Genomic DNA, 10,864 nt, shown 5'->3' on the forward strand with positions numbered 1-10,864 from the left:
ACAGCCTCGTGTGGCAACCCTGTATTCACCAGGGACAAAATTAAGGAGGGATGCATTTTTGCTCTGAATGGGCAGATATACGCCATTTTGCTGTGCTGACCTCATCAATATGTACATGGATCCTTTTCCAGTCTGGGCTGTGCATCAAGTAAACTGCATGGTAAGATCTCGCTGTTCCTATTTTGGCAGCTGTGTTAATGATACCTGAACATCATCCCAAGCATGCACATGGCTTGGGAGGGTGATGGAGGGCCTGCCTTCAGCGGTCATCTCAGTGCCTTTGCTAGTCACAGCCTCCAGTGATGAAAGATGGTTTGCGGAGCCAAAAAGAGGAGGGTTAGGAGGAAAGGAATGGGGCTAGGCAGAGGAAGAAAAGCTCAGAAAGCAAGTGCTGAAATGTCCGTGAGGCAAAGGCCAGTCTTGGCTTCCCCTTAGGCTGCCGGAGGGGTTAGAAGCCGTAGGGAGCAGCCCGGGCTGTGGAGATGGAGCCATTTCTCATGGCCTCCACATGGGTCCAGGCACACGGCTCAGCATGGGGGACTTTATGGCTGAAGAGAGCTCGGCTGGCACTGAGACGGTGGCCTCACCACCCTGCCTTGTCCTGACGGTGGGACCTGTCTCCGGGGGGATCAGCAGCTTTCACCCGGTGGACCCCGGTCCGGCACATCCCTCTTGCAGCAGCTCCGAAGGGTGGCAGCTGCTCTCAGACGAACGGCCAGACGCGCTCAAGGGGAAACGAAAGCAGCGTCGGCCAGTCTGGGGGGGACAGTGGGGGCCGTGAAATGACCTTCACTGCTATCCTCTCTTCGCTCTCTGCTGGCCGTTTTTGTTGCATTTGGTCTCTTACCCTGCCTGCTGCTCACATATGTTTGCTTTAATGTTAATAAGTAATTTCAGAGAAACCGCTACTCACTAAAAGAGCCGGATCAGCTTTGCTTTAGATGTTTAAACTGAGAGAGAGGTGATCCTCTGTAACCCAGAGCCCCCAAACCAAGCCCAACTGCTTGACGTGCAGGGACAAGAGGCAGCTGTGTCCCTCAGCTGCCGCCTGGCAGGCACCGCAAGGGAAAATGCAGTGCAGCAGCAGTGGCGGCGGTGTGGAGACCTTGTGGGGCTGAAGGGCCGGGAGGCCCCCCCCGACCCGGCAGAGCGAGCTGCTGCCAGATCAAAAGCACAGCCACAAGCAAGAGCGAGAGAAGAAAACAAGAAAACCACACTGCATGAAAGAGGCAGAGGAACGCACTGAGAGAGGGAGATGGCCTGCTCTGCATCCGTAGCGGCTGCTGAGTTTTTTGGTTCTGTTTTTTTTTAAATTTCGGTTTCCTCCTGTGCCATGCCAGTGCCAGCCTCGGGGAGAGCTCTCTGCAGCCATTGCCTGCTGGGGCTCGGTACTGGAAGGAGCGAGGGCCTGCCAGCCCCTCTCCCGAGCAGATGTTCTCCAGGCCAGACTTGGTCCTGTGGGCATTATTCCCCGGAGCAAGACCACTCACTACCTCAGCTCTCCTTTTCCTATCCCTCAGGGAGGCAGGGATTATTAAAATAAGTCAAGAAGGAAATTAAACCAGTTTAATAAGAGAGGGGAGCTAAAATGAAATGGAAATCAATGTTCACTTGTGTTTTGGGTTTGCGTGGTGGGGTTTTGGTAGCAGAAAAGGGGCCGCAGGGGTGGCTCCTGTGAGAAGCTGCTAGAAGCTTCCCCGGCTCCAAGTCGGACATGTCTCCGGCCAAGGCTGAGAACATCAGTGATGGTGGCAGCGCCTCTGGGAGAACAGATTTGAGAAGGGGAACCTGCAGCCGGGTTTGGGAAGTGGGATGTGAGAGAAACCCCTCTGCAGATACCGAGGTCGGTGAAGGAGGAGGGGGAGGAGGTGCTGGAGCAGTTTGTGCCTGAAGGACTGCAGCCCGTGGAAAGGACCCACGTTGGAGAAGTTCATGAAGGGCTGTGTCCCATGGGAGGGACCCCACGCAGGAGCAGGGGATGAGTGAGGAGCCCTCCCCCTGAGGAGGAAGGAGCAGCAGAGACAACGTGTAATGAACTGACCCCAAGCCCCGTTCCCTGTCCCCCTGCGCCACTGGAGGGAGTAGGTGGAGAGAACCGGGAGTGGAGTTGAGCCGGGAAGGAGGGAGGGGTGGGGGGAAGGTGTTCTAAGGTTTGGTTTTACTTCTCAAATCAATTTAATTCATTACCAATCATATCAAAACAGGATAATGAAAAGTAAACCCAAATCTTAAAACAACTTCCCCCCATGCCTCCTTTCTTCCCAGGCTCAACTTTACCCCCAAATTCTCTACCTCCTCCCCACCAGCACTGCAGAGTGATGGGCAATGGGGGTTGCGGTCAGTTTGTCACACATTCTCTCTGTCGCTCCTTCCTCCTCATACTCTTCCCCTTCTGCAGTGTAGGGTCCCTCCCACGGAAGACAGCCCTCCACAATCTTCTCTGGCATGGGTCCTTCCCGTGGGCTGCAGTTCTGCACGGCCCTACAGCCCCTCTCCTGCTACCAAAACTCCACCACACAAACCCAAGACAACCTGGGAGGGAGCCCTGCTCCTCCATTGCTAGACATGCTAATAAATCAAGTATGCCTGGACTGTTTCTGGCACAGAGGCCAACTGGCATGAGATGGTCTGGGTTATTAAACTCACTTAACCTCCAAAATGAACTGGCTACATGCCAGCTGCCTAATGGGAGTGGTCCCTGGCCCATGCTAACACCTAAATGCATCCCAGGAGTTGCTCAGGAGAGTGAGAGTTGTCCTGGGCCAAAAATGTGTCAGGAAATGTTCTAGCAATTTAACAGGACTGATGAGTGTGTTCCAGTGCCTGGGAACATTCCCTGACACCACTTAATTTATGAGTACCACCATAAGATACAGCTGGGCTGGCTGTAAGGAGGCTGTGGGTCTGCTGCAGGCATGTGCTAATGAGAGCAGCTTGCTCAGTTAACATAGCAGAGCCTTGCTTACCGAGATCCGTAAACTCCAGAGTGGCATTGCCTGTGATCTGGCCTGGAGGGATACAGAAGGAGATAGAAAGACAGGGGAAAAATAGGAAGTGGCATGCACGAGAAGTAGAGATAAACAGGGAGAGAGAGAATGAGTGTGAAAGAAATGCTAGCTGAAGGCAACCCATTTTCCCCACTGACTTGTAACATGTAGGTGGTAAACATCATATTGTAGAGATCTGCCACAGAAATACAAAGATTAGTGTGAATGAAGTAGGAATGCAGAACGTGTGAAACTGTGAGAAGAAACAGAAAAACAAAGATGCATCAATCTGCATCTACCAAGCTGTGCAAGGTCAGCAGTTCACTAGTCCCATGGTGCTCTGGTTGTGTCATTTTGCTCAATAACCAGATAGCAAGAAGGTGAAGAACAAACTGAAGCTGTAAGATGACAGGAAAATAGACATTCCCAGCCAAAACAAAATGATGGTGTGTGACTCAGCAATTTCACTAATTTTTACCTGTTCATTACCTTCAGGTTTTATATGAAGTTTAATGACTTAAAATATTTGAAACCCAGCGCTGACCCTGTTAATTCGTAGATATCACTTTAGATTGGGGGCTAACTTTTCCTGCTGGTCCCACTGGGACAGGTGACATGAGTGTTCACACTGGGGACGAGGTTTCTTCTGTCACCTCAGGAATGGATCTTACTTGGGGCCTTATGCCAGTTCTCGGTTATGGATGTTTCTTCTGAGTGAGACATACAGAGATGCCTTGTTGTTGCCCCTTTCTTTATTCTGTAGCGTAGCCCAGCAAACTGCTTGCTCACTGCTGCTGCATCTTGTTAGGAGTGATCTCCAACGACACGCACTGGCTCCTTTGTTTTACTGTTTTCGCACAAAACAGCTCATGCAAATATTCCCTGGGGCTGGGATGGGTTTTTTGCTTTGCACAAGGCAAGCCACAAATCTTCTCTGACTGTGCCTTTGCCATCTATTTCTCTTCTGATGGTGCACATGGCTGCTGCCTTGCTCTTGCACCTGTATTTTTCATATGTGCATGTGTGTACACCTGTCTAGCCTCCGGATTGTAGGTCATGCTGACCTGATCTCCCTGTAAATGTAGTGCGGATGTTTTCATCTACTCTTTGATAGTTTTGTGTGCTCTGATGATTTACATTAATTTCAATATTAAATTATCCTCTTATAGAATATATTATACTTAATATTGCACATAATACATATAAATATTGTATAAAATTATTCTTGCATTTCTTTTTAGTTCAATCCCATTATGACCCCAGCCTTCAGTCTGTCATGCTCTTGGCACGGGGAGGGCCTGCTTTTAGAGAAGGGAGGTCGCCTCACTGTTTTTACTCACTCCCCAAATCAGTTAACCTGCTTGGCTTCCTTTTTGTGATATATGCCTTGGTTTAGGGATAGACAGCTTGGTAGTCTCCTCGCACCAGCAGCCATGGTCCCCTTCACCTTGCCACCCAGCTGCAGCTGATACCAGCACTTGGTCTCTGCTACAGTCAGATACTTCATCTAATTTGATAACTCACCTTAACACGATAGTTAGCTCCCAGTTCCCACTTACGGTGTTGTTACCATCAACGCAACCTCATTCCTCCCTTCTCCCCAGACTTTTTGTTGAATAGTCCTAAGAATTCAAGCAAGTCTTTCCAACAACGTCAGACTTGGTGGTTATTGAGATTTTCAAGGTAAGAGATAAGTAGGCAAAAAACAAACTAAAGAAAAATATTAATAACAGCATAAAGATGGCCTTAATCATAGAATCACAAAATCACACAGAAATATTTAGATGGCAAGGGACCTCCAGAGGTCTCCAGTCCAACCTCCTGCTCACAGTTGGGTTGACTCTAAAACTACAACATGTTGCTCGGGGCCTTGTCCAGGGAACATCTGAACATCTCCAAGGGCAGGGACTGCTTGGCATCTCTTGGCATCTATTCCAATGCTGAACCACCTTCAGCAGCAAGAAATTTTTCCTTCTATCTAGTCAACGGTTCCTTGCTGCAACCTATGGCTGCTCCTCTCCTGTGCACATCTGAGAAGAAAGTGGCTCCTTCTTCTAGGTAACATCCTTTAGATAATGGGAGACTGAAATTAGATCCCACCTTGGCTCTCCTCTCCCTAACAAACCCATCTTTCTGTCTCTCCCTGTATATGCTCCAACCTCCTCACCATCCCAGTAGCCCTCCATTGGACTCTGCCCAGTTTGTTGGCATCCGTCTTGTGCTGGGGGCCCAAAACTCGATCCTGTATCCTAGATGAGACCTCAGATGTGCCAAATAGAGGGAAATAATTACTTCCCTCAGTCTGCTGGCTGTGCTCTTGCTAACGCAGCCCTGTATGTGTTCAGCCTTAATTGCTGCAAGAGTGATGATAACCCACCATAGAGAAGTAAAAAGGCACAGAACTCTTGGCAATATAAACATCTGCAGTCCAATGAATGCCAGAAACCTAGGGATGAGTAAGATGAAATGTTTAATACCAAACTCTAGAGGGAACACTGCAGCTGGATTCTTTGCTGAAACACAGGGCTCTGGTGACCTTACCGATGAGTTTCCACTTCGCTGCACTGAAGGATGGTGGGTGCTGACTGGGAACATGGGGGCCCATCCACTGAGGTCTGAAAATCAACCAGTATTAACAGAGCATTTGCATCTTCCAGGATAGCATCCCTTGGCAGCGACAGCATTTCCAGCCCTGCAGTCTGCCACAGGGAGGAGCGTTCCCGCAGCGATGGAGTCATGCAGCACAGTGGTGAGCACCACACTTGCCGTCTTCTTGGTTCTGCATCTGGGTGAGTCCTCAGCTCAGCGAACCCTCCCGGTTCTTACAGCCTTTCCACAAGCCTCATAACATTTGGGGTGTTTTTAGGGTCCTCCTGATTTGCCATGCAACATACCTCACACGGTTTAGAGCAGGCTCATTCCAGCCATGAAGCTGTGACAGCTGCCTTCTTACCTTGTCTGGCTTACCCTGCACTGCCCAACAGCTCTCTGTGGGGCCATGCAGTGGAGATTAGACCAGGGGCTAGAAGCTGAGAGGCTCCCTACATCCATGTCCCGTTATTTCAGAGGCAGCATGGACAGCTCAAGCTTTGGGAGTCAGGTTGTTCCCAGTCTGCCTGCTGAGCCTACTGGCCGAAACCAGGGGGTGTGGAGCATCACCAGGTTTGGGGAGCCGTCCTGTAGAGATGCAGGAGTGGGGTTCCTCTGAGAGCCGGGGTGCACACCAAGCACAAAGTGGAAAATAGCACCTTCCACACTGCTTCCATCTGCCTGGGCAAAACCATGTGTTTCTCATCACAGATTTGCCCTTACAAATGTGATGCTACCGGCTTGCTTAGTTTGACTGCTGATGTTGTAAGGTTTGGTGGACTTTTTAGCGCTCATTTTCCAAGAAAGGAGGGCAACAGAATAAGGCCAAGCCTGCATTTCTCAGATACTCAGCTTTGATTCCTCTGGTTGCAGAAGAAAGATTGGAAATCTTTTAGGCACCCTAGAACCAAAAGCAAAGCAAAAGATTTATAATTTCACAGTTTAAGACAAAATCATCATTTTCTGTGGTCCAATGTGTGATTATTGAAAATCTGTATTGGCAATGTTGCAGACTACCTATGCTTTTGGGGGAATATGTAACTTGTGGAAAACCCTCCATTAAATTCATGTAAACTTTTTATTTTGCACTTCTGTGGCGCTCTAGTTCTAGGGTCACCTGGGGGATCTGCAGGTTAGGCAGCTCTGAGAGGTTACCAAGAGTGTGGTAGGAGACCACAACCCCCTTATTCCCAATTGTACCTCTGGCAACTCCATCTCCTTCTTAAGGTCTCCTGCAGAAATCCTCCTTATAGTGAAGGAAAGGAAGTGGTTCTTCCAAGAAACCACTCCTAATGTTTCTTCAACATTATACATCCTACTTCTTTTACTGTCACATAGCCCTCATCCCAAGAACAGGAACCTGACATTAGGCCAGCCTTCTTTCTTTCTTTTTTACTTCACCCTTTCATTTTCCTGGGCTTTCAGTCATGCTCCATGCAAAAATTGGAAGAAGGGGTGAGCAAATTTGCCTCAGATCTTGCTGGGAAGTGAAGGAGGGCTGGCATATGCTGTCCTGCCTTTGCTACCAGTACGACAACTAAATTTTGTCCAGTGGAAAAAGGTTGTTTCAGTAAAACTGTTGACATCTCAAAATTATGAATTATGTTGAATCCACCACAACCACTGGTATTTTCCCTATTTCTGAATGTATGTGAAACAGAATAGCCATTAGCCAGGCAAAGAGCCTAAAGTGGAGGGGAGGGAAGCTGTGGAGCTGAAAAGGCATTGATTGATTGATTGATGAGACAAAGGAGTGAAAATTTCAGAAATTGAGGATAATCTTTCCAGTATCCGGGAAAGGGAGGAGAAATATCTGTGTCTTTCTGGAGGGATGGGGAATATTCACTTCAGAAAGTGGATCTATGCCTTTTTTGGTGGGTATTGACTTTCAGGTCTGATCCCCATTATGGCTCAGCAAAACAAACCAGAGATTGGGATTGCAGGACAGGAGGTGATCCTGAAATGCAGAGACATACCTCATGAGAAACGTGTGACCTGGAAGTATGATAAGGCTGTTATAAGGTCATTTGAAGATACACATTTCAAAGGTAAGGCTTCCAATTCATCACCCCTTCTCCCCAGTATATGGCTCAGAAACCTCTTCCCTCCTAACCAAGCTTATTTTTTCAAAAGGCAAAGCTGCCATGACCGATCGATCTGAAATCAACTCCAACAGTAAAGACCTGAGGGTGTTGGACTTAAAGCTCTCCGATGCTGGCACCTACATCTGTGAATCTGGCTCTCACAGAGTCACTGTCTCACTGCATGTCTTTAAATGTGAGTGATTAGAGGGCTTTTATCCATGAGAAGTGGAGGGGTGAGTGGAGCGTAGAGCTCGGAGAGATATCTCTGCTGGGATTCTTTATCCAGCTGCCATTTCTTCTGGCCTGGGCTATCATAGTTCATTTCTCCTCCATCTCCAGGGCACAAAGTCTCCGTATTCTCTTTGCTGTGACACATGTCCCTCTCTCGCAGGAAAAGGAGTTGACTTCCTGGCTGCACTTTTTCTTTTTACAGTGACGGTCTCTTATGATGGGCACTTCCTGTCAAATGAAGTCCCTGAGCTGACTTTAATGCAAAATTCATCCCACACTCTGCCAGATCTCAACATCACATTGTTTAACAGTAACAATAGCATAGTAAGACCAAGAATCTTAGAAAAGACCCAAGAAAAATACATACTGGAGTTAAAGCAACTGGAGGCTACGGACAGCGGGACCTGGATGTGTCACGTCCAATCAGCCTCTCCATTGATTAATTGGAACATCTCCTTTGATGTGAAGGTATTAGGTATGTGACAACAAAAATGCAACTCACACACTGCCTCGGGAACCATTGCTCCCTCCAGCTCATGAGCTGAGTTTTTACTTTGCAGCATCCCAAGCGATGGTGCTCCAGGGTCGATTTCCCAGGGCTTCCAACACTGCAGCTTGGGGATTGCTCTGCTGCCTGAACTCTATTCCACACTTGCTCCCACTTTTCTCTCCCGGCTTGGTGAGGAGAGGATCCTCCTCTCCTTGGGGTCTGTTCTTCTCAGCTCTGGTGAGCTTGGGAGCTTTGGCTCTTTAAACCTGTTCTCAGACACTAACTGTTTATCCTTCCTGGGGTATCTCATGGCTTTTCTCCAAGTCCTCTTTCAACTGAGCACAGCGTGCATCTCTCCAGATCAAGGGTGGACACAGGGAAGTGTGGCCATGGATCTCCCTGCCTCTGTATTCCTTGTCTCTTCTGAATTCAGGTTTTCAGAATACAGATTTGGAAAGAAAGTATGCAACTGCTGATAGCACTGTCATCTTGTCATGGCATCTGAACTTCCGGAAAATAAAATGGAAAGAAGGTTTCACAGGACAGCTGAATTGGAAACAACAGGAAAGTGCAACTGCTCATGAGCTACTTGATTTCAACGTCACAGCACGAGGAGAGCAGCATGAGACCAAAAAAAGCAGCCGCTTTCAGTATGAGATAAGAAAACCTGAAAGTACCATAGAACTGAAACTCCCCAAAGTCCATTTCAACCACTCTGGGCAGTACCAGTGCCAGCTGGCATACAATAGAAGATATGTGCAGAGCAAGATAGAGCTGGTGGTGATGAAAGGTGAGAGAAGGAGAAGTGGGTCAAAAGATGAGGAGCTGTAGACACCTGGAAGCCACAAGAGTGTGGGTGGACCCATCTTCCCATCCTCTCACTCACATGTCCTTTTCTTACCTTTACAGTCTCAGCTAACCCTGCTGGGCCACTCCCCAGAGGGGCCGAGATGACCCTGACCTGCCAGGTCTCTAGTCCACTCCCATCCAATGCCCACTTGCGCTGGGAACGTGTGAATGGGACTCAGACGGACATCAAGAAGTCAAAGCAGAATGAAGTAAAAGTGGAGGTGAATGTCAGTGCTGCAGGGCTGTGGAACTGTCACCTCATAGAAGAAAATGACAAGAAGATCAGCCTTAATTACCACGTGGGTATGGAAATTAGCATCACATCCCTGCCTCCGTCCAAAAGCCTTAAAATTCTCTTTGTTTCTGTGTCTGAATGCTTTTCTCCTTCCACAGAGGAAGCTCCTGTTTGGATTATCTATGTGATAATTGGAGCAAGTATTGGAGGCAGTTTATTGGTGTTTGGTCTTGCATGCCTGGGCATCATCAGTGGTATAAGCTGGCAGCGGAGAAGGGTGAGTGCCCTGGTCCCTGTGAAAGGTGAAGAGATGACAGTCTCCCCAAACCATAGGAGGCGTTTGATTTTCTGTTTGGGTGCGGCACAGAACAGATAAAGGGTCAATCCTTAGACTCAAAGCAAATGGTTAGAGATGGACAGTCTGCAAATGTCAGACACTACTTTACTACCACTTCAGAGGAAAGCATTTGAAGCATAAAAATATCCAATCGTTACTTATTCCTTCTCTCCTGGCAGCAACGGGCAAAAAGGATGGCACGAGCAAGACAATACTTGCTGGAAAACAAGACATGTCAGTGTCAACAGTAAGTGGCAATGAGAGCACCCACAGTGGGCAAAGACTCTGGTTTCAAGACCGGGGAGATGGGTGGTCAAGTGGGGAGAAATGGAGCTTGAGCCTGCTTGGTGCTACAGTACAGCTGCATTTCAGCATTTTCAGCTCTTACTCATATTAAGTCATGCTTAAGAGTTATGAGCCATGTTTAATGAATTTCCTGTTATGCCCCAAACCCATGGTAGCACTGTGCTGGGAAACTTCTGAGCAGAGAGGTTTCAGTTGAATTACCTTGATGTTGAGAGATGTTAGCCAAACCCAAGCAGGAGCTCCAGAGTCCTTTGATAGGTTCCACACTGGATCTGGGACCTGGGTATCAAGGTTGTGAAGGTGGAAGGCACACAACCAAGCTCAAGGATGAAACCCGAATTTTAAAAATCCATGATGTTCATAATGTAATTCCAGCTCTACTAGCACAGTGCTGGACTGCAATCTGTGAAAATTGCCAATAACTTCCTTGGAGCAAGGAAAGAAAAGAGAAAATCACAGAACACTGTGAAACATGCCATCTCCCAAAGGCCTTGGGTGATATGAAATACACCATCATGTCCTGGCCCTTTTCATGGGAGCACGGATTTCTCAGCAGAGAAGCTGCCCTTTTCCATGTCTTTAAGCTTATATGGTATCAGGCATCAGAAGCAGCTGTGGAGAAACACTGATGGCTATTCTGTCACTGCAGTTGGAGAGCTAAGGACAGTGTAAATGATTGCATGAACAAGTTCAATGAAGGTATAGGTGTAGAACTGGCCTTCTGCTTAATTTTCACTGGTGACAGTGGCAAACTGT

The 10,864-nt window shown here is 48.0% G+C and overlaps 1 protein-coding gene across 1 annotated transcript; it reads left to right on the plus strand.

Annotated features, from left to right (window-relative positions):
• The first annotated feature begins 5,715 nt into the window (after positions 1-5,715).
• Positions 5,716-10,053, plus strand: LOC104831770 (T-cell surface glycoprotein CD4-like). The gene is made up of 8 exons (XM_010567572.1): positions 5,716-5,776; positions 7,469-7,624; positions 7,710-7,853; positions 8,094-8,366; positions 8,815-9,171; positions 9,291-9,533; positions 9,624-9,742; positions 9,982-10,053. Exons 1-8 carry the CDS (start codon positions 5,716-5,718, stop codon positions 10,051-10,053), a joined length of 1,425 nt encoding a protein of 474 aa, XP_010565874.1.
• The last annotated feature ends 811 nt before the right edge of the window (positions 10,054-10,864 follow it).

The sequence above is a fragment of the Haliaeetus leucocephalus genome, unplaced genomic scaffold (genome assembly GCF_000737465.1).
Source record: "Haliaeetus leucocephalus isolate CR32 unplaced genomic scaffold, Haliaeetus_leucocephalus-4.0 Scaffold228, whole genome shotgun sequence".
In the NCBI taxonomy this organism is placed as follows: domain Eukaryota; kingdom Metazoa; phylum Chordata; class Aves; order Accipitriformes; family Accipitridae; genus Haliaeetus; species Haliaeetus leucocephalus.

What these genes read in the sequence shown, in the direction of transcription:
- LOC104831770 (XM_010567572.1), top strand. Translation starts at nt 5,716, where the DNA reads ATGGAGTCATGCAGCACAGTGGTGAGCACCACACTTGCCGTCTTCTTG. An exon ending in CTTCTTGGTTCTGCATCTGG is followed by an intron (nt 5,777 to 7,468) that starts GTGAGTCCTCAG and finishes ATTGACTTTCAG; the next exon opens with GTCTGATCCCCATTATGGCT. An exon ending in TAAGCTGGCAGCGGAGAAGG is followed by an intron (nt 9,743 to 9,981) that starts GTGAGTGCCCTG and finishes CTCTCCTGGCAG; the next exon opens with CAACGGGCAAAAAGGATGGC.